This window comes from Bufo gargarizans, chromosome 1, assembly GCF_014858855.1.
Source record: "Bufo gargarizans isolate SCDJY-AF-19 chromosome 1, ASM1485885v1, whole genome shotgun sequence".
NCBI lineage: Eukaryota > Metazoa > Chordata > Amphibia > Anura > Bufonidae > Bufo > Bufo gargarizans.
In genome coordinates, this window is record NC_058080.1 from 340211583 (window position 1) to 340235821 (window position 24239).

A 24239-nucleotide genomic window follows, 5' to 3' on the forward strand; every position below is an offset into this window, starting at 1 on the left:
AACAAAGTGAAGGCACTGTCATCTTCAATATGGAACTGAGTGGGTCCCAATCCTATCTAAAGCTAATGGGCAGATCTGAAAAGCTGAAGGCCTACAAAACTCAAAAACTTGCGCAATTTGTTCAGTCAGAACAAATAGAACACAATCCCAATAACTTATTGTGAGAAGCTTATGGAAAGCTACCCAAAACATTTGACCCAAGTTAGACAATTTAAAGGCAATGCTACCAAATATTAAACATGTGTATGTAAATGTCTGTGTCACTGGGAATGTGAGGAAAGAAATAAAAGCTGAAATAAATAATTATCTCTAATATTATTCTGACATTTCACATTCTTGAAATATAGTAGGGATTAGAGATGAGCAAATTTCCGCTTATGAAATTTGTTCACACTTCGTTTGGTGTTAAAAGGTGAATTGTGTTATGGATTCTGTTACCACAGACCATAACCCATAACAGAAACGGGACGGATCTGTTTTGCAGCCCATAAATTTCTATTATGACGGACTGAATAACAGTATACCTCTAAAGGCATTCCGTTCTAGAATTGCATTATGGTCAGACCAAAACTAATTATTTCAGATTTTTTTCTACCTACAATGTGACCCATAATCTTTACAATTCAATTGAAAAACAACCTAAAATTATTTAGAGGGGGGAAATAAAAATAAGAAAAAATAAATAAAAAAATTGACGCATAATTGTGAAGACCCTCTTATAAGGGCTCAAGCACACGACTGTATGTATTTTGCGGTCCGCAAAAAATACAGATGATTTCTGCGTGAGATCCGTATTGCATCAGGTTTTTTTTTGCAGATCCATTGTAACAATGCCTGTCCTTGTCCACAAAACAGACAGAATTGGAAATTTTCTATCTTTTTTGTGGTGCTACACAACCGACATATGGATGCGGACAGCACAAGGTGTGCTGTCCGCATTTTTTGCGGACCCATTGAAACATCCACCACCCATCCACAAAAATAACTGAATGGACATGGAAACAAAATATGTTTGTGTGCATGAGCACTAACTGGGAATGTGATTGTGTCCAGAATTAGCTAATCATATTTACACATGTTGAACAGTAGTCAGCACACAACTGCCATCATTTAAAGTGATTCTGATCGATTTGGCACACAGTGATATTACCAAGGAGCTGCAGGAATTTCTGGCAAGTACTAATTGGATACCGCATGTGACAAGAATCTCCTGTATTCATCATTAGTCTGGGCTCTGGGGTAGGGTTGCAAGACCCAAACCTTCTCTTACAAGTCTGGATCAACTTGCAGGATAACAAGCTGAACTGGATGGATGGATGGATTTTTTCAGCCTTACAAAATATGTTATCATGTTACTATGTTACAAAGAAAAACATCCAAGCCAGGCTATGTTTTGCCAAAACCTACATCAATTCTGCTAAAAGCATATGGGAAGACATGTTATGATCTGATGTGACAAGGGTCGGACATTTTGGCCATAATTTCCAAAGGTATGTGTGGCGCAAAGCCAACACTGTGCATCACCAAAAGGACACCATACCCATGAGCAGATAAACAATCAAGAGAAGGCAGCGCTGGCACGGCACACGCCTACTCTTCAACCAGCTGATAGGCGGGAGTACAGGGTGTCAGACCCCCGCTTATCTGCTATTGATGACCTATCCTGAGGATAGTTCATCAATAAAAATAACTTGGACAACACATTTAACGTGCAGGAAATTATGAATAATTTCAAATATCAATTTGGCCACAAAACCATATGCCTCCGCTAAAAAACGCTGATTATGAAGAGGAATTTCACCTTTCAACACTACAACAACTCAAAGCTCATCTCCAAAAGAATGGCTTCGCCCCAAAAAAAAATCAAAGCCAGGGCCCAGACCTGAATCCAGTTGTAAATCTGTGGGTTGACTTGAAGAGGCTTGTACACAGGAGCTGCCCATCAATCTGATAGATTTGGAGTGCTTCTGCAAGGAAGAGTGGGCAAAGATTGCCAAGTCAAGATGTGTCATGCTCATAGCCAACCCAAACTCCTACAAAAAAGAGACTGAATGCTGTCATAAATTCAAGTGGTACTTCAACGAAGTATAAGTTTAAGGATGTGCATTTATGCATGTACTGTAAGCTCATCATTATTTTAGTTCTTTATTTTTATTTTCCACGCTAAAAGATTTCACTTTGTTTTTCAATTGAATTATACAGATTATAGGTGACATTAAAGGTGGACAAAGTTTTTACATGACAAAAACCTGTAATTTTAACATGGGTGTTAAAAATATATATATATATATATATAAACAATGAAAAAATAGAAGGCAGCACTCCAAATGGTGAAGAATGGTGGACGCTTTATTCACCCAACCAGCAGCAACGTTTCAGCTCTCACAATGGAGCCTTTGTCCAGCTGGACAAAGGCTCCATTGTGAGAGCTGAAACGTTGCTGCTGGTTGGGTGAATAAAGCGTCCACCATTCTTCACCATTTGGAGTGCTGCCTTCTATTTTTTCATTGTTTATCTACATCCGGGACCCTGGTCTCAGGTCCTTTAGGAGGAATTTTGCACCCCCAAACTATATTGTGTGCTGCTTCTTAATTTTTCTTTTCTATATATATATATATATATATATATATATATATATATATATCTCCACAATGTAGAGATGAGAACACAGACTGTGTGCCAGGTCCTTAAACACATCATTGGTACACTGGTTTACAATCATAGATGGATGTGACAAGAATCATTTTTTTTTTGCCTTCCTCTGAATCAACTTGCAGGATGACAGGCAGAACTGGATGGACAAATGTCTTTTTTCGGCCTTATGTACTATGTTACTGTGTATGTATGTATGTAGCTAGTTTTCTAGGCACCCTTTCGTTACAAACAAAACCTGGTTGCATACCACAAAATTTTGTATATCCCTCAAATGGCAAGCTGTCATAAATCAAAGTCCTTCAGCCAAGAACAGTTAAACTTTTCAGCGAGGAAGCATAGGAAATAAACAATGAGGTTATATCAATTGCATAATAATATTATTAATAATTCATAATAGCAACAATAATAAAGTATATCCATACAGGAAGATCTTTGTTCTTCCTGCTCCTTTCTGGTTGGCTAGTCAACCCTTTTATAAATGGTTAAGATTAAAAGAATATTAAATCATATACCGTTACATGTATATTTTCTCAAAATCCATAATGCAAGAGCAAATGCTCTAAGACATCCTGTTGCATGAGACCATCAAAGTATATTATCACTTGTTCATCTCCCACTGACCTCTGGAGTATATCACTGATTTATTATTTGCTTTGTTGTGGGAACAATATTTATTTAAAAAATACACTTTTAGCTGTTGTCCTGGATATGAAACTTTGCAGAGACCTTTGTTTTATGTCTGCTGGTTCCAGTGGATGGGAGGTAGGCCAGGCTGCTATCCCAAGTACCATGACTGAAAAAAAAAAATAAAAAAAAAAAGGGGGAAGGAAAGGGAAGAGAACATTGAAATTTGAGCTTTAACATTGTGAAATAAATAGCATCAACAGAATGAGAGCATCTTACACTTAGCAGGCACTGGTTTTATTCAAAACATTGTGTCACACGACTAATGTTCCTTAAAGGCTATGTACACCTTTGGGGACAATTTTTTTTATGATTGCATTCTGCTTATTTGGGGCAAAAAAGATTTTTTTTTACAAATGTTCTTGACTCTTTATTAAGCCTAGTTGTGTGAATTGTACTTTCACTTTCTTCTGGTCATCTAATAAACCTCTAAATTACTAAAATGTTATAAACATTTATTTAAAGGCTATGTGATGATTGCATTTTACTCATTTTGGGCCAAAAATTAGTAAAATGCAAAAACATTGAGCCGTTTTGTCACAAACGGTTAACTGTTTGTCTAGCTGTGTGAATTGTACTTTTTACTTTCACTTTGTGCCTAATCTAATAACCCTTATCTCTAATTTACAAAGCGCTCATAAACACTTATTTAAGCTACATTCTTATCAGTAAGATAAGGATTGAGGGGCACATTTATTAATAAGCCCATGTGCTGGCGGTGGATCCGCCAGAGTTATGAAGAGGCACATACCTCTTCATAACTTCGGCGGATCCACTACCACTTCTAAATGTCCCCTTACCCACCACACCTACTTTGCAATCTGCAACACAAATACGCCTAATTAGGCATATTTATGATTAATAAATGATCCCCTGAGTGTTTATAAAGTCGGAGCAGAGAGAAAATTCAGAACCTGTTACTAGAGTATCTCAGCCCTGTACAGAGGTGTACATGTTAAGCTAAGCGGTAAATAATTACTAGGCAGATTTATAGAAACGAGTTTGGTGGAAATGTGGAGTACCTCCCTATAGAACGCAGCAAGCCATCTCAAAATCTGCAATTACCTTCATGTCCTCTATTATAAGCCACACTATTACTAGGTGTCATGGGAAGCAGCACAGTTTTAATTTGTACTAGCATTTCTATATATTGCTCAATAGTAGTCATACATATTTAATTCAGGGCCGGAACGATGGGCAGGTGAAGGTAGGTGCCCAAGGTCTGCAGGAGGGGGGGCTCCTAAATTTTGTGGTCTGAACTGAGGTCTGCACAGGTCTGAGGGAGAGGGGGCTCCTGAATGTTGTGGTCTGATCTGAAATGTGCAGGGGTCTCAGAAGCGGGAAGGGGGGGGGGGGAGATTTATCAAGGTCTGTACACTGTTTTTCTGGGGTTTATTTATTTATTATACTCTCTTATATAGCACTGACATATTCTGCAGTGCTTTACAGACATTAGCATCACACTGTCCCCAATGGTGGTAACAACCTAAGGTCCCTATCAGTATGTCTTTGGAGTGTGGGAGGAAACCGGAGTACCTGTAGGAAACACAAGAACATACAAACTCCATGCGGATGTTGTCCTTGGTCAGATTCGCAGCACTGCAAGACAACAGTGCTAACCACGAGCCATTGGGTTGCCAGTGTTCACATTTGTCTGGAGGGGGGCTACTGAATTTTGGAGTCTGATCTGAGGTCTCCAGTGATCTGAGGGAAGAGGGCTTAGGGGGGCACATGAATTTTGGGGTCTGATCTGATGTCTGCAGGGATATGATGATTTAGAGGGTCACATGAATTTAGGGTCTCATTTGAGATCCCCTTTAAGGGATGGTGGGATGAGGGTTATAGATAGCCACATTAATGTGGAGCCTGATCTGAGGTCTGCATTTAAATTAAATAGGTTATAGGGGGCCACATGAATTTGTGGTCCGTATAAATTTGGGGTTTTATCTGGAGTTTGTATGAATGTGGGGCTAATCTGGGGTCTGTATTTGGGGACTGGTCTGGGGTTTGATGCCTAAAGTTTGGTTTTGGTCCCATCATTTTGTAGTTCTGCAGTCATGTTTTTTGGTTCAGTATTGGTGGAAACTACAGGATGGGCTTGTTAAATGGGCAGCTGGATGAGGTGTTCTTTGCTATAGAAGGTGGGGATGGATGGCAGAAGCAATGAGTCAAGTCAGAGGTGTAACCCAATCTGGCCCTAATGTAAAACCTACCACAGCTCCCCCATCTATCATGAGCGATTTATTAATCCTCTTGTCTTTTTATATAGCAGAGGGGGTAGTACACCACTGGCCAAAGACATTATGGTCTGAACCAAATGGACAGAAAAGGAAATTGAACTATTGAAATCCGTGGAGGTGTCACTTTCTAAGGCAGTTGATTTACATTGGGTATACCTGTGACTGCATCTTATAAGATGTGTTCAAATCTCTTTTTTGAATCAGTTAGGTAAAGGTGAATTGATTTGGAGTTGGGAGGGGAAGGGGGGTGGCGCAATTTTCCAGCTCTGCCTAGTGAACTAAATACCTTGTCCAGGCCTTGATTTAATTGCTCCACCAGCGCAGTACTCACCCAAAATGCAGTGCAGCCGGAATTAAACATTACAGGAGCTCAATTATGGGGTAAAGAAGTAAGTCTGTTGACAAATTGTCAATAGGTCTATGAATCAACAAGACAAATGCAGCATCTGGACTAAAATATAAAGCATATTGTCATTTTGACTGACAACTAATACATGAGAAGTACGCAAACTTAATAAACATATTGTAAGGGATCGCCTCTTATTCGGGGGTCATTCTCACAATGATCTTCATCGACCACAGGGTTAGGGGCCAAACATTGCTTTTATTTGGCACCTCAGCAAAACCAAAACAAACAATACAAATAAAACACCTACCCAGCTGGGCTCTAACTAAACAAGAGGACTCCCTCCCTACCTCACTGAAAGCCCCATTCACACACGGGTAGAACATGCGGCTTTTCCCAGCCTAACAATCCAATCCTCCTGACTCTGGCCTAGCGACCTTCGATTCCAAGACCTTGCGGAGTCCCCCAAAGTTCAGGCTAACACCTAGCCCCGTGGCTCCTCAGCCAGTTCGGCTGAGCCCACCTGTACAGAGCCTTCCCAAGCCTCTGCTGCACACAGACTCTTCCTCCTCCTAACAGTCTGGACTGGGCTCTTATCCCAGACTGATTGTTCCACCTGGTGCGGTCTCTGACCTGCTGATTGACAGCGAAGAAATGCAAACTCCTGCCATATCTCTCCCCTAGCAGCCGTGAGGCCTGTCACTGCCTCACTATATATTAGTATGCTCCCATTCCATCGAAGGTACACCACCACTTCAAAGGCAGGAATGATCAAAGCAATCCTCTGCCTGGAAGTGCCGGAATGCGCAGGCTGGTGCGATAACATCATATCAGCGTGCCAGCCCTTGTGCACTGCCTGCAGCACGGGTTGATCAGGAGCGCATCCTGCCGGGTTTAACTAGTCTTGTGGTGGAGCGCTCGGCAGTTGAGCCAAGCAACTCCAGAAGCAAGAATCATCCCCAGGACAACGAGCATAAGCAGAATCATCCCCTGGAAAACGAGCCAACCCCTAGACAAATGAGCATTGGAGTACCTCCAGAGAGAAGGAAGAGACAGTTCCCAGGTGTCCCTACCTTCTAAATCGCTGCATACAGGGAGCTCACCGAGCTCTGTCTATACAGATCAGGAAGCGCTATGCTCCTGTCCCGGCCCGGTGGTCATGTGACTGCTGTGGCCAAAAGAGTGCAGAAGCTGTCAGGTCTTTCACATACCTCAATAAGCCCTGCACTGAGGCTGTACAACACTGTATTCTGCTGTACAGCCTCTCTGGGGGGTGTATTTCCCCTGTAACTAGTGCTACTATGTAAGCTCCAGTTACAGGAGAAAATCAATAGTGAAAAAAGTAAAATAAAATGAAGTCAAATATCCCCTATAGGTCTTGTTTGACCTTATGGGGGACACAAAGTGTAAAATAAAAAGTAAAAAATAAAAATAAAATAAAAAATCCCCCAATTACGTTAAAAAAATATATAAAAAAATAGAAAAAATAAAATAGATATATTTGGTATTGCAGCATCCGTGACGGCCAGCTCTATAAATATATCACATTATCAAACCTGTCCGATAAACACCATAAAAAGATAAAAATAAAAAACTGTCAAAAAAAGCAATTTTTGTCACCTTACATAACAAAAAGTGCAACACCAAGTGATTAAAAAGGCGTATGTCTCACAAAATGCTACCATAAAACAGTCACCTCATTACACAAAAAATGATCCCCTACATAAGAAAATCTCAAAAAATAAAAAAATATAGCCCTCAGAAAATGGAGACATTGTTTAAAAAATGCTATTATTGTGTTATAGTTAAATAAAACAATTTTAGGTATCGCTGCGTCCGTAACAACTAGCTGTATACAAATATCACATAACCCAACCTCTCAGGTGAATGACATAAAATAAAATAAAACTGTGCCACAAAAAAGCCATTGTTACCTCACATCACAAAAAGTGCAATAGCAAACAAACAAATCATGTTTTAGTGTCTACATAGTCTGAGAGTCTTTTTTGGGGGCGACTGTCTTAGGTAGGATATCATTTTTTTCAGATGAGATGACGGTTTGATTTGTACTATTTTGAGGTGCATATGATATGCACCTCAAAATAGTACAAATCAAACCATCATCTCATCTGAAAAAAATTATATCCTACCTAAGACAGTCGCCCGAAAAAAAAAAAAAAAATGACTCTCAGACTATGTAGACACTAAAACATAATTTTTTTGTTTAAAAAATTATATTATTAAATAAAACTTAAACAAATAAAAAAAAGTATATATATATACAGGGAGTGCAGAATTATTAGGCAAGTTGTATTTTTGAGGATTAATTTTATTATTGAACAGCAACCATGTTCTCAATGAACCCAAAAAACTCATTAATATCAAAGCTGAATATTTTTGGAAGTAGTTTTTAGTTTGTTTTTAGTTTTAGCTATTTTAGGGGGATATCTGTGTGTGCAGGTGACTATTACTGTGCATAATTATTAGGCAACTTAACAAAAAACAAATATATACCCATTTCAATTATTTATTTTTACCAGTGAAACCAATATAACATCTCAACATTCACAAATATACATTTCTGACATTCAAAAACAAAACAAAAACAAATCAGTGACCAATATAGCCACCTTTCTTTGGAAGGACACTCAAAAGCCTGCCATCCATGGATTCTGTCAGTGTTTTGATCTGTTCACCATCAACATTGCGTGCAGCAGCAACCACAGCCTCCCAGACACTGTTCAGAGAGGTGTACTGTTTTCCCTCCTTGTAAATCTCACATTTGATGATGGACCACAGGTTCTCAATGGGGTTCAGATCAGGTGAACAAGGAGGCCATGTCATTAGATTTTCTTCTTTTATACCCTTTCTTGCCAGCCACGTTGTGGAGTACTTGGACGCGTGTGATGGAGCATTGTCCTGCATGAAAATCATGTTTTTCTTACCTTGCAGACTTCTTCCTGTACCACTGCTTGAAGAAGGTGTCTTCCAGAAACTGGCAGTAGGACTGGGAGTTGAGCTTGACTCCATCCTCAACCCAAAAAGGCCCCACAAGCTCATCTTTGATGATACCAGCCCAAACCAGTACTCCACCTCCACCTTGCTGGCGTCTGAGTCGGACTGGAGCTCTCTGCCCTTTACCAATCCAGCCATCTGGCCCATCAAGACTCACTCTCATTTCATCAGTCCATAAAACCTTAGAAAAATCAGTCTTGAGATATTTCTTGGCCCAGTCTTGACGTTTCAGCTTGTGTGTCTTGTTCAGTGGTGGTCGTCTTTCAGCCTTTCTTACCTTGGCCATGTCTCTGAGTATTGCACACCTTGTGCTTTTGGGCACTCCAGTGATGTTGCAGCTCTGAAATATGGCCAAACTGGTGGCAAGTGGCATCTTGGCAGCTGCACGCTTGAATTTTCTCAGTTCATGGGCAGTTATTTTGCGCCTTGGTTTTTCCACACGCTTCTTGCGACCCTGTTGACTATTTTGAATGAAACGCTTGATTGTTCGATGATCACGCTTCAGAAGCTTTGCAATTTTAAGAGTGCTGCATCCCTCTGCAAGATATCTCACTATTTTTGACTTTTCTGAGCCTGTCAAGTCCTTCTTTTGACCCATTTTGCCAAAGGAAAGGAAGTTGCCTAATAATTATGCACACCTGATATAGGGTGTTGATGTCATTAGACCACACCCCTTCTCATTACAGAGATGCACATCACCTAATATGCTTAATTGGTAGTAGGCTTTCGAGCCTATACAGCTTGGAGTAAGACAACATGCATAAAGAGGATGATGTGGTCAAAATACTCATTTGCCTAATAATTCTGCACGTAGTGTATATTAGGAATCACCATGTCTGTAAGAACCGGCTCTAAAAAAAATTACATGACTTAACATCTCAGGTGAGCACCATAAAAATAAAAAGTGTGTCAAAAAAGCCATTTTTGGTCAACTTACATCACAAAAAGTAATACCAAGCGATCAAAAAGTCATATGCACCCTAAAATAGTACCAATCAAACTATCATCTCATACCAGAAAAAAAAATTAGCCCCTACATAAGACAGTCGTCCAAAAAAAAAAAAAAGATGGCTGGAGGAAAGAAGGTTTGTATACAAACATAGAAGAGGATTCTTTACGGTAAGAGCAGTGAGACTATGGAACTCTCTGCCTGAGGAGGTGGTGATGGTGAGTACAATAAAGGAATTCAAGAGGGGCCTGGATTTATTTCTGGAGCGTAATAATATTATAGGATATAGCTACTAGAGAGATATCGTTGATCCAGGGATTTATTCTGATTGCCTGATTGGAGTCGGGAAGGAATTTTTATTCCCCTAAAGTGAGGAAAATTGGCTTCTACCTCACAGGGGATTTTTGCCTTCCTCTGGATCAACTTGCAGGATGACAGGTCGAACTGGATGGACAAATGTCTCTTTTCGGCCTTATGTACTATGTTACTATGGAGACACAAAAATTTTTTTTTTTATCAAAAATGCTTTATTATGTAAAACTAAAACAAACCAAAAAAAACATATTTGGTATTGTTGCGTTGTCGCGTACCCAGCTCTATAGAAATAGCACATAATCTAACCTGTCAGATGAACATTGTAAATAACAAAAAATGAAAACTGTGCCAAAACAGCTATTTTTTGTTACCTTGCACCAGAAAAAGTGCAATATAGAGCAACCAAAAATCATATGTACCCTAAAATAGTACCAACAAAACTGCCACCTTATCCCATAGTTTCCCAAATGGGGTCAGTTTTTTGGAGTTTCTACTCTAGGGGTGCATCAGGGGATCTTCAAATGGGAGATTTGTCCAGTCCAGCAAAATCTGCCTTCCAAAAACCATATGGCGTTCCTTTCCCACTGCGCCCTGCCGTGTGTGTTTATGTAAACTACAGAATCAGGGCAATAAATATTGAGTTTTGTTTAGCTGTTAAACCTTGCTTTGTTAGTAGAAAAAAATAATATTTAAATGGGAAATCTGCCCAAAAAGTGAAATTCTGAAATTTCATCTCCATTTTCCATTCATTCTAAAGAGTTAAAAGCGTTAGTAAAATCAGTTTTGAATACCTTTCTAAAATGGGGTCAGTTTTGGGTGGTTTCCATTATGTAAGCCTGACAAAGTGACTTCAGACCTGAACTGGTCCTTTATGAAGTGGGTTTCGGAAATTTTCTGAAAAATGTTAAGATTTGCTTGTAAACTTCTAAGCCTTCTAACGTCCCCAAAAAATAAAATGACATTCACAAAATGATCCAAACATAAAGTAGACATATAGAAAATGTAATGTAATAACTATTTTTGGAGGTATTACTATCTATTATAAAAGTAGAGAAATAGAAATTTGGCGATTTGCAAATGTTTTTTTTTTTTTGTAAATTTGGTATTCTTTTATAATAAAAAATAAAAAAATTTGACTCAATTTTACCACTGTCATGAAGTACAATATGTGACAAGAACATATTCTCAGAATGGCCTGGATAAGTAAAAGCGTTTTAAAGGGAACCTGTCACCTCCCAAAAACATCCCAAGCCAGCAGCAGTTCCTGAGAGTAGCCAGCAGCGTGTTTGTAATGATCTTTTTTTTTCCTGCAGGCAGATGAAGCAAAAGCTGTACAAACCTTCTTTAATCCCCTGCCGGCGCGCTTCTCTAGTCAGGCTTGAAGTCATGGTAACCATGTCCCCTTCCCTGCTCCTTCGCTGTGATTGACAGCGCTTATGCACGACAGTTCGGCAGGCTTTGCCGAACTGCCAGCTGTCAGTCACAGCGAAGGTGCAGGGAGGGGGGCGTGGTTACCGTGACTTGAAGCAAAGAGGCCGCGGCAGGCTTTGCCGAACTGCCAGCTGTCAGTCACAGCGAAGGTGCAGGGAGGGGGGCGTGGTTACCGTGACTTGAAGCAAAGAGGCCGCTGCCTCTGTGAGTTCAAGCCTGATTAGAAGGGCGCCGGCAGGGGATTAAAGAAGGTTTTTACAGCTTCTGCTTCATCTGCCTGCAGGAAAAAAAAAGATCATTACAAACACACTGCTGGCTACTCTCAGGAACTGCTGCTGGCTTGGGATGTTTTTGGGAGGTGACAGGTTCACTTTAAAGTTATTACCACATAAAGTGACACATATCAGATTTGCAAAAAATGGCTTGGTCAGGAAGGGGGAAATGGCCCGAATGTAACGTGGTTAAACCATGCACTTCCCCCTGCATTGATATAGCCTACCCAACTGCCACCAATGTGTTAACGCTTTTCTTATCTCTCTACAATACTCAGCATTTTCTGGTACCCTGCATTAACCCCGACACTGCCACCAATGTTTTAACCCTTTCCTTATCTCCCTACAATACATTCGCTAGCCATTAACCCCTGCCTTGCCATCATCCCTGCTTTAACTCCTGCATTACCATTATACACCCCCTAAACCTGGTATTGTCACGGCCACGATTATGGCCGTGACTCCTTGGGAGCCGCATACAGTTGCCTGCGGTTTGGGTTGTTGTTTCAACCGCAGCTTGAGGCATGATGTTGTTTGCCTCAAGTGCGGTTGCCGCGGACAACAGGTGTGTGTGCGGTTCCCTTGGAGTTTGTGTGCGTGCATGTATGCACTGTTGTTTGTCTGTGTGCACTCTGTGTATTGTGTGGTGTGCACTGACACCTTTCCTGCACTGTGGTTGTCCGTGGCAACGTTTGGTGATGTTTACATGTGGTGGCAGTGTCCCGGCCTTTGGGCTGACTCCCAGGACACTTTTGCCACCCATGTTGTTGCAACAGCCACAGTGTGTTCTAGTGTTGGACACTTTCTCTTTATGTTGGTGTTTCCCTTCTCTGGTGCTGAAAGGGTTAACTCCCTTCCCAGTATGTGTGTGTGTGTCTCACTGGGTGTGTCCGACTGTGGGGTGTGGCTTCTTGGCCTATAAAGCCTCACTGTTTTCCTAGGTCTGGAGGTTGCTTCAGCCACGCTTAGCTGGAGCAGCCGCCTGTATTTTCTACCTGCCAGTGAGAGCCACCCCTGTGGTCATAACCATTATTGTCATTATGTTTATGTCTTCTTGTGTGTGATGGGACGTTCACGTTCTGTTGGGACCTTCCTTGTGATTTTGTGCAGCTTACGGTTCTGGATTCCTGTTTGCACAGGGATCCAGTCAGCAAGGCTGTGGCAGGTTGGTGGAACTACTAGTTCGCCTGTCATACCCGTAAGGCAGTATGTGTTCCCCTTTTCCCAGCAGCTTGGCCATTGAGACTCCTGCTCCTCCGTGCCTAGGAGGAGTAGGTTGTCTTACCCTGACTCCTAGCTAGGGACCGGACGGAGGGTAAGTCAGGGCTCCTAGGTTCCTGCGCATGGGTCCTCCTACCTTTTAAGGTCGGCCCATGCAGATAGGAGTTAGGGTCAGGTTAGGGACGCTGTAGGAGGTGACCTGCTCCCTATCCTGTTGTCCTGGCCGAGCAGCCATAACATCTTCTGGCATCGCACGGCTGAGGATTTTCCCCCATCCTCAGCCGTGACAGTATGACCACAGAGGCTTCTCAAGTGGTTTCCCTTGAAAGAGGGTGAAGCATGTACCTCCGTCTGTGGAAGGGGTACATGCGCGCTCTTTGGAGGGAGAGCGTTCTGGGGGTTTCGCCTCTGACGGCGCGGTGAGTGGCGTTCCCCGCCATCCCTTCACCGTTGCCTCGTTTGGCGTCCTCCTGATTTTATTGCACGGTGGTGTTTTTTTGGTGTGCGGTATGCATACCTTCGGAAGAGGGTGCAGCATGCAGTGCCATCCCCTTGTGGCCTGCATGCGCGTTCTCCGGAGGGAGAACGTCCCGAGGGGATCACCGTTAACGGCACGGTTGGTGGCTTATTCCCCGCCACCTTACCTTCCGTGTCCGTGTTGGTGAACCCTCTTCCCTCTCCATGTTCCCATCTCTGGTCGTTTGCTGGCAGCACTCCGTTAGTGGGGATTGTGTATTTTGTCTAGTGTAGCTAAGGTTATTATAGTGTTGTTATTGTGTGTTGTAGACTTGTGGAGCAGTGCTGAAAAGGGATTGGTTAGGTCTCACTGCCCCACTAATAGAAATAAACATGATGGCCCGAGGGGGAGGGGGGTTGTCGGCATCCAGTTTCAGCTAGTATCTGAGGGAGTGAGCGGGAGAATGACCTGAGGTTCCCCTTCCATGTCACCTTGAAAATATAAGCAGTGCAGCAGATCCCAGTGCAAGAGAGCCCAGTGCAGCAGAGCCCAGTGACCACTAGACCCTAGTCAGTTTTGTGCAGCCAATTCAGGTTTAGTTATGTTAGCCTGAAATAAAGACACAGATATCAATGCAATAGTAAGGCCTATTTCACACTGATTCTGCATTATGGTGAGTCACATTTAAATAATAAATGTAATCATTATATAGTGTCATATTTTAATATGCACCTTGTATTTTGTTATGCACGTGAATCAGTCAGCGTCGACCAGCACCCCCTAAGCCCCGCCCACCCCCTACACCCCGCCCCAGAACCCCGCCCCAGAACCCCACCCGGCCCCTGGGTAATTTGTCTTGCATGAAACTGGTCCTTTGTGCAAAAAAGATTGAGGACCACTGTTGTAGAGTGTGTCTATAGAAATTGGCGGAGTCAGCAATAATTGGCATCACCTGTTCACTAATATAAATTATTAATGTTAATCACAAATATTAATAATTAATATTTTGCATAACATTTGGCGAGCCAGGCAGGAGGGCAGGAACGGAGGCACCTGTGTGTGGTGGTGTGCTCTATGTACTGTGTTGTATCTGTATCTTTATGTAATGTCCATTGCTTTATGATTCCCATGTTATCAGTAAACAATTTTTATATATAAGTATCTGTGAGGGTTGTGCAGTGTCCCACTCACGTGACCATGGGCAGCACACACTTGCTTTAATTACTGTAAAACAAAACATGCAATGCAACAGCTCTCTGCAAACCAAATAAAGTACAACATTGCATAATAATTGCAAGTGCTATACTAATAAATTAGAGATGCTTGGCAAATCATTTTGTACAAAATTTGAGCAGGTACCAACATGCATGCCGGGCCCACTCCACACCACTCCTGGTGCCAAATAGCCACCAAAGACTGCAATGAAAGTCCCTTTTTTCTTTGAAGTTTGTACTGGAGGTGTGGCTGACACCTAAGGCTACTTTCACACTAGCGTTCTGCTGTCCGCTCGTGAGCTCCGTTTGAAGGAGCTCACGAGCGGAGCAGAACGCTTCCGTCCAGCCCTGATGCAGGCTGAATGGATGCGGATCCGTTCAGACTGCATCAGTCTGGCGGCGTTCAGCCTCCGCTCCGCTCGCCTCTGCACGGCCAGGCGGACAGCTGAACGCTGCTCGCAGCGTTCAGCTGTCCGCCTGGCCGTGCGGAGGCGTGCGGATCCGTCCAGACTTACAATGTAAGTCAATGGGAACGGATCCGCTTGAAGATGACACCATATGGCTCAATCTTCAAGCGGATCCGTCCCCCATTGACTTTACATTTAAAGTCTGAACGGATCCGCTCAGGCTACTTGCGCACTTAGAAATTTTTCTAAGTTATTAATGCAGACTGATCCATACTGAACGGAGCCTCCGTCTGCATTAATATGATCGGATCCGTTCAGAACAGATCCGATCAAGCGCAAGTGTGAAAGTAGCCTAAGTCGTGCACTCCTGCTCAGCTCGTCTGCCCCATAGGCTGATTTTAATTAGTGTAAGTATATAGCTTGGTTCACTCTCCCTCACTCACTGGAAGCCATTTGGCACCAGGAGAGACAAAGTTGTGGACTCTCATTGCAGTATTTGGTGGCCAGCCCGGCATGCATGTTGGTACCTGCATTCCTTGAATATAATGGAGGCCATTTTGGCACCAGAAATGATAGAAATTAAAGCAGGCCCAGCATGCATGTGGAACCTACACTCGCTGAATTATATGGTAGCCGTCATGGCACATAACAGGTAGAATTTAGTGTTAGGAACCCGTCTTACAGAGATCACCTTGAAGTGCGGCAGACGGGCTCAAATAATTTTGTACAAAATGATTGGCCAAGCATCTCTAATATAAGTATAGCACTTGCAATTATTATGCAATGTTGTACTTTATTTGTTTTGCAAAAAGCTGTTGCATTGCATGTTTTGTTTTACAGTGTTGATCTCAGCCATAGCAACGTGCCCCTGCGCTTTGGGATGTACTGACTGACCCCCTTTTTCTTTGCAACTTGCTTTAATTATGTATTAATGTAATGTAATATGCCTGCATTTTGTATTTTTTCTCCTGTCATATTCTCCATGTCACAATGTGATTCTATATGCAAAGATCCTTTACACAGGCCTAGTCAGGGTGCACTACACTTGTTTCTCCACAAGATGGAGTAGTGTCAGTGTGTATAAATAGCTTAGCTCAGACCTAAGTTAGGCAGTTGAATTCAGTTGGCTGGTTGAGGTCAATCCAAACCAGTGCAGATGAGATCAGGTCAATCCAACTGAGAGTTCAGGTCAAAAGCAGTTCTCTCATGAACCTACAAGAAAGCAACAGCAATGTAGCTAAACACCTGGACGGAGGCATATTCCTAGCCTCTCTGCTCTGTCCCTGTCGGCTTCACAGTCCAGGGTTAAAGGATGCAATCATTCTACCTAGAGGTGAGCAATCCACTACTATAGATCGCTCTTCCAGGGTGATCAATGTCTAAACTGCATGCAGCCAAGTATTTAAGGAATTATCACATTTATGCAAGACAAAGGATTAGCAAGATAGTCATTACCTGAGGACTTATTAGGCACCTTTGTAGTAGGTGTAGGACAGGGATGTCAAACTCGTGGCCCTCCAGCTGTTGCAAAACTACAACTCCCATCATGCCTGGGCATACTACAGCTATCAGGGAATGATGGAAGTTGTAGTTTTGCAACATCTGGAGGGCCATGAGTTTGACATTCATGGTGTAGGAGATAGCAAAAAACATCCACACATCCAGTTCAAATCCTGAGGACAGTCAGGCCAACTGTCAGAACAACATTGGAATAGAAGTTTCAGGATTCAGAAAAGCACTTTTAAGCAAGGATTAGGATCAGGCCGGCGTTTTGACCAGTGTAAGACTTTCATTATTACCAGCCTAGTCTGAGCAGTAGCTTTCTTATGTATTACAAGAGCCTGTACTTCATTGAGGATATGTTGTTATCAGAAGTCATCTTCAGTAATGTTCCACCTTGAATTCCACCTTGCTTGCCTCAGACTCCACTTCCTCTATTAAGGCCTCTTTCACACTTGCGTTGTCCGGATCCGGCGTGTACTCCACTTACCGGAATTACACGCCGGATCCGGAAAAACGCAAGTGTACTGAAAGCATTTGAAGACGGATCCGTCTTCAAAATGCTTTCAGTGTTACTATGGCACCCAGGACGCTATTAAAGTCCTGGTTGCCATAGTAGGAGCGGGGAGCGGTATACTTACAGTCCGTGCGGCTCCCGGGGCGCTCCAGAGTGACGTCAGAGCACCCCATGTGCATGGATGACGTGCCATGCGATCACGTGATCCATGCGCTTGGGGCGCCCTGATGTCACTCTGGAGCGCCCCGGGAGCCGCACGGATGGTAAGTATGCTGCTCCCCCGCTCCCCACTACACTTTAGCGTCCCGGCAGCCATGGTAACCATTGAGAAAAAGCTAAACGTTGCATCCGGCAATGCGCCGAAAGGACGTTTAGCTTAAGGCCGGATCCGGATCAATGCCTTTCAATGGGCATTCATTCCGGATCCGGCCTTGCGGCAAGTCTTCAGGATTTTTGGCCGGAGCAAAAAGCGTAGCATGCTGCAGTATTTTCTCCGGCCAAAAAACATTCCGTTCCGGAACTGAAGACATCTTGATGCATCCTGAACGGATTTCACTCCATTCAGAATGCATTAGGATAAAACTGATCAGGATTCTTCCGGCATAGAGCCCCGACGACGGAACTCTATGCCGGAAGAAAAGAACGCAAGTGTGAAAGAGCCCTTACACTATAGTAAATGGTTGTAACTCCACACAAAAGTTATTGGCATCACAACTACAAGGGACCTTGCCACTGGCACATTAATACAGACCACCAAGAGCACCTCAAACCACCATCTGGCCAGTGTCCCTTACACCAGAGAGTGCCGTTCTCATTTTCACTTATGTGAGTAACCAGAACTGTATTTACCTCGGCCCACCTATTGCCCACACCCTGACCTCACACCTAATTCCCCTGCAAGGTCTGTCATACTTCAGTGGGGTGTATGAAGGACTGGAAGAGTGTATATAATACACAGAATAAGTGGGTTGTATAGGAAACAAAGGCAACAGTCTAGGAACAGAATACAAGGGACAAAATACGGAGACCGATATAAATCTCCAATTTCCAATAAGCAAAACCTTGCTTTATCAATATCTTATGTGTATACAGTGAGGAACAAAAATATTTGAACACCCTGTGATTTTGCAAGTTCTCCCACTTAGAAATCATGGAGGGTTCTGAAATTCACATTATAGGTGCATTCCCACTCAGAGACAGAATTGTATAATTTTTAAAGAATTTCTTTTCTCTTGCACTGCTGAACATAAGTTTCCCTTACGTCCTCAACAGCAGCACAGATGGGGTTAACTGCCCCTGTGGACTGGTAGGACCGGCGGAATTTTAATGAGCCCAAGAACCAATAAACGATCTTCAGCTCCCTGAAAGGGAGGAGATCACCCCCTAGCCCACCGTGTTTTTTTCTGTCCTCTGGACAGGTGGACTGGCGTGTCGCTCCCTCTCTGGGAGCTGAAGATTGCTTAAGGGTTCCTTTTTCCCTCCTTAAAGCTTAGCTCGCTTTCTATGGATCTCAGTGCCTTTATTTTAGGCCTGATCATGGCGATTTCGGTCTGGGGTACCGTTGGGGAGGGGGGCGTCCCCTCCCCTCTTCTTTCATCATCTGTAGACGGTCCTCCGTTCCTCCGTTACCGCATGTGTGCGGCGCTATGGGCGCCGCCATTTTCCGGAAGTGACGCGCCCTAGGTGCGCTACGTCACTTCTGGTTTTTCGAAGCGATGCAGTGATGTATAAAACTCACCTTTCTTTAAACTGGCTCCCTAGAATGACATCCTGGACTTAGGAATTAGTCTGGGGAGACAATTTTTCGTTTAGGTAGAGCCAGTATAGGCTCTGGTTTTTCTGAGTGCTTGCTTTGGCAGCACATATACAAAAAAAAAAAAAAGGGAGTGGTGCTGATCTCGTTTCAGGAACCCGCCCATTGGGCGGGGTTTCCTCCTTTTAAGCGCCCAGACCCCATCAGTCAGTGCTCTGGTTGCGTTGCTTTCACAAGTTAGCTCCAGAGCTCTCCTGTGCTTTGTGATATTCCTGCAGTATTGCTTTGCTTGGGTTTTGTACTTCCACTTCTTTCAGCTCTATTTCTTCTAGTGCTGGTGGGCCTCCTTAAGGTCTGGTTTTCTCCACCTCCTGATGTTGTAGGTGTTATGACCTGTTTTGTTTCTTCCATTACAGACTATGGCTTCCCCTAAGGAGGATCAGCGGAAGGCTGGGGCCAAGAGGAAGCATTTGGCATGTTACGAATGTAACACACCCCTAGTTGACAGCTGTCCTTACTCCAGATGTGAGAGTTGTCGCATGGCATCCACGGAACCCACGATGCAGGAGATGTTCCAATGGACCAAGACATACGTGGATGATTCCATCAAGGGAGTAGTTCAGCTACTTAATGAGAGGCTACCAGGTCCCTCTCAGACTCCCATGGAGGTGGTCGCACCGGTCGAAAGACCTACCCCCTGTTCAGTGGGGTCTTCTTCTGAAGAAGAAGAAGAATCTACTTCTTGCTTTTTTCCTCCAGAAAAGACGCAGAAGTTACTCAAGTCCATCAGGTCGGGGGACCAGGATGTTGACATGGGGGAGTCCTCCGATCCCGCCGGTCGGACACAGCGTGTCTTTAGAGCGGATGAGACCCTCCTCTCTGTGATGCGCACAGAGTGGAAAAAGCCTGAGAAGGGTCCAGTGCTTACCAGAAAATTCAGACTCATGTACCCGATGGCTAAACCCTTGGTGGAATCGTGGGGTTCAGTTCCCAAGGTGGACATGGCTATAGCCAAGTTGTCCCGGCGCACTCTAGTCCCTGCAGACGATGGGTCTAGCCTGCAGGACCCTCTAGACCGGAGGGCAGAGTGCACCCTTAGGAGGGGTTACGCGGCGGCCGCTGCCTCCGCATCTACTTCCATTGCGGCCACTGAGGTAGCCACCTATCTACGCTCTAGGCTTAATCAAATCCAGACGGATGTGGACCAGAGCGTATCAAGAGACGACATCCTGGCAGCCTTCAAGTCAGCCAACCTGGCTATGGACTTTTTAGTTGATTCCTCCCAGATGCAGCTAAAGCTGGCCGCCAAAACTATGGCCCTAGTTTCAGCTGCCCGCAGACCACTCTGGCTGAAACCGTGGATTGCGGATAACGCATCCAAGTTTAACCTTTGTGGGCTCCCCTTCGAACCAGATAGGTTATTCGGGTCCGAATTGGACAAAATAATGGAGGGGCTCTCCGATAAAAAAGGGAAGAGCCTCCCCCAGCAGCCCTTTCGGGGACACCCCAGACAGGAAAAGAAGGGCGGAGGTCGTTCTGGGCAGCAGTCTAGGCGCAGAGATTGGGGGGGGGGCCGTCTCGTAAATATCCGAGACGCCCCCACAAACCCACCAGGGAGGCAAAACCCTCCTGACTATGGGCCTCCTCGAGGCTCTTGGATAAGCCCTGCTGCCCCTGCAGTGTCTCCTCTAGATTTTCCCGTACCCCTCCCCCAGATTCCCGTGGGGGGCCGTCTTACCCACTTCGAAGACTCTTGGAGCCGGTTGATTGCAGACCCCTGGGTTCAGGACATAGTTTCCGCCGGGTACCGGGTAGATCTTATCTCTCTCCCCCCAGAGAGATTCATCGCCACACGAAGCTTCGGGTCTGCCAAACAGGTGGTCCTAGAATCTTACATTCAGGACTATATTTCCAAGGGAGCCCTGGAGGAGGTACCAGCAGGGGAGAGGGGCCTAGGGATTTATTCACCAGTGTTCCTGGTTCCCAAGAAGACAGGAGATCTCCGGATGATCATCGATTTGAGATTCCTCAATCGATTTATAAGGAAAACAAGGTTTCGCATGGAAACCATAAGGTCAGTCAGCCATATCCTCAATCTTGGGGACGTCATGGCTACTCTGGACCTCAAGGATGCGTACCTTCACATTCCGATCCATTCCGCTTCCCGGAAACTCCTCAGGATCGCGGTCCAGATCTCAGGGGTTTGCAGGCACTTTCAGTTCGCCGTGCTTCCCTTCGGAATCTCTTCTGCCCCCCTCATCTTCACCAAGGTGGTGGTTTCGGTGGTGGCAGCTTTGAGACTCCAAGGTCTGACTATTATTCCTTATCTGGACGATTGGCTTTTCATAGCCTCTTCAGTTCCGATCCTTACCCACCATCTTCAGGTCGCAGTCTCCTTTCTCTTCCGCCTAGGCTGGATTATCAACTGGCAGAAGTCGAATGTGAGCCCATCGACTTCAATCCATTACTTAGGATTCGTGGTCGACTCTGTGGAGATGTCCCTCCGGTTGATTTTCGAAAGGAGAGCACGGATTCAGGACCTGGCAAAGGTCCTTTATGTCCCTCGTCGAGTCTCTATCCGGACTCTCATGAAGATGCTGGGGCTCATGTCAGCGGCTGCGGATGCGGTCCCTTGGGCGTTATGGCACCTCCGTCCTCTTCAGTCGGAGGTCTTACACCTATGGAACGGCAGCCCTGCAGGGCTAGATTCCCTGTGCTCCCTGTCCGGTCAAACCCGAAATTCCCTCAGATGGTGGTTTCAGCTACCAGCAGGGAAGTCTATGACCCAACCAGCTTGGGTCATATTGACTACAGACGCGTCCCTTGTAGGCTGGGGCGCTCACCTGGACGGATCCCCAATTCAGGGATCTTGGTCTCCTCTGGAGCGGCATCTTTCCTCCAATCTTCGCGAGATGCGAGCTATCCGGCTAGCCCTCCTTTACTTTGCGCCTCAGATCCGGGGCAAAGCAGTGAAAGTCCAGTCAGACAATATGACTGCAGTCCTCTATATAAACAAACAGGGAGGCACAAGATCATTGCCCCTTCTGTCAGAGATCGGGGTAATTCTTCGGTGGGCAGAGCTGAACCTTTCCTATCTATCTGCCGTTCATATTCGAGGCTCCCTCAATATGATAGCGGACCGCTTAAGTCGAGGATTACCGACCATGGAGTGGTCTCTGCATCCGGAGATCTTCAGGCAGCTAGTTTACAGATGGGGTATGCCAGAAGTGGATCTCATGGCAACCAGGTTCAACGCCAAGGTGATGAGGTTCTGTTGCCTCTACAGGGAAGACAACCCCCTGGCGATAGATGCTCTGTCAATACCGTGGAGGTTCAGCCTGACTTACATCTTCCCTCCCTTTTCCATGATACCGAGGGTATTGATGAAAATCCGTCAGGATCAGGCCTCGGTAATAGCCATCATACCGTTTTGGCCCAGAAGATCCTGGTTTACCCAACTCATTCAGATGAGTCGGGGACAATACTGGAGACTCCCCCCGGAGCAGACCCTGGTGTCGTGGGACACTCACCTCTGCACAGGTTCAACCTGACAGCCTGGAGGTTGATCAGTCCCTTCCCAATATAGAAGGGCTTTCCGAGTCGGTCCTGAGGACTTTGTCGCATTCCCGAGCAGAGTCTACAAAGAAGGCCTGCTCCAGGATCATGAGAATCTTCGAGGCATGGTGTGATTCCAGACAGGTGGCGTCTGCAGATCCGCCCCTTCCTGCGATACTTCAATTTCTTCAGGATGGATTAGATAGAGGCCTATCTCCAGCTACCTTGAAGGTACAGGTTTATGCCATCTCGGCCTGTCTCAACAGGCCACATTCTCGGGACCCACTCATCAAACGCTTCCTGAAGGGAGCTAAAAGACTAAAGCCTACTATACTGAAACCTATCCCCCAGTGGGATCTTTCAGTAGTGCTCAGGGGGCTAGCATCTCCCCCCTTCGAGCCCTTGGAGAAGGTAAATTTTAAATTTTTTTACTTTAAAGATGGTCTTTCTTCTGGCTATAGCTTCAGCCAAAAGAGTTTCTGAATTGCAGGCTTTCTCCGCAAATCACCCGTACATTATTTTTCTACAGGATAGAGTACTCCTGAAGTTTTTACCTTACTTCAGGCCTAAGGTGCCTACTTTCCAGAACATCAATCAGGTAATATCTTTACCAGTTTTGTTTACAGCCTCCTCATCTGATACTCCAGCTAGAGACCCGCTGGATATTTCAAGATGCCTCCAGATCTATGTGGATAGATCTAGTGAGTACAGGATAGATGAGAATCTTCTTATCCTGTTTGCCGGTAAGGCCGTAAAGCGTCTAAAGCCACCATTAGTCGCTGGATCAAGGAGGCCATTATGGAAGCTTTCGTCTCCCAATCCTTAGATCCTCCCGAGTTTGTGAGGGCCCATTCTACTAGGGCGGTCTCCACCTCGGTTGCGGAGAGAAGACGCCTCCCCTTAGAGTTGATCTGTAAGGCGGCCTCCTGGAGCTCTGAGTCAACCTTCATCTCCCATTATAGGATAGATGCTAGGATGGCAGAGTTTTCGGCTTTTGGGCAGACTGTTCTTAGTTCTGCCAGGCATGAGGACCCTCCCTAGGGGATTCTTCTTGCTATCTCCCCATCTGTGCTGCTGTTGAGGACGTAAGGGAATCGTTAATTTCCAACGATAATTTGTTTTCCCTTAGTCCTAACAGCAGCACACAAATATCCCACCCTAAATACATTATGCTTGTTAAAAACACGGTGGGCTGGGGGGTGATCTCCTCCCTTTCAGGGAGCTGAAGATCGTTTATTGGTTCTTGGGCTCATTAAAATTCCGCCGGTCCTACCAGTCCACAGGGGCAGTTAACCCCATCTGTGCTGCTGTTAGGACTAAGGGAAAACAAATTATCGTTAGAAATTAACGAATTTGAACACCTGAGAAACAGTGAGACATCTGGCTCTCAAAGACCTGTTCCTGTGCCTTTAAAAAGTCCACCTCTACTCCACTCATTAATCCAACTTAATAGCACCTGTCTGAGCTCTTTAAACACACCTGTCCATTCCACAGTCAGTTAGACGCCAACTCCTACTATGGGCAAGACCAAAGAGCTGTCAAAAGACACCAGAGACAAAATTGTGGACACCCACAAGGCTGAAAAGGGCTATGGGGCAATTGCCAAGCAGCTTGGTAAAACTAGATCAACTGTTCCAGCAATTGTTAGAAAATGGAAGAGGCTAAAGACGACTGTCAGCCTCCCTTGGACTGGGGCTCCATGCAAGAT

General features: G+C 44.6%; 1 protein-coding gene across 1 annotated transcript in view; it reads right to left on the minus strand.

The window, feature by feature from the left end:
- Nucleotides 1-2563: 2563 nt before the first annotated feature.
- Nucleotides 2564-24239, minus strand: part of NFIC (nuclear factor I C) — an 834580-nt gene continuing 812904 nt past the window's right edge. Inside the window, exon 11 of the mRNA XM_044306615.1 lies at nt 2564-3448. Coding sequence (XP_044162550.1) covers nt 3431-3448 — 18 coding nt within the window. The 3' untranslated portion in view covers nt 2564-3430. The remainder of the gene's footprint in view (nt 3449-24239) is intronic.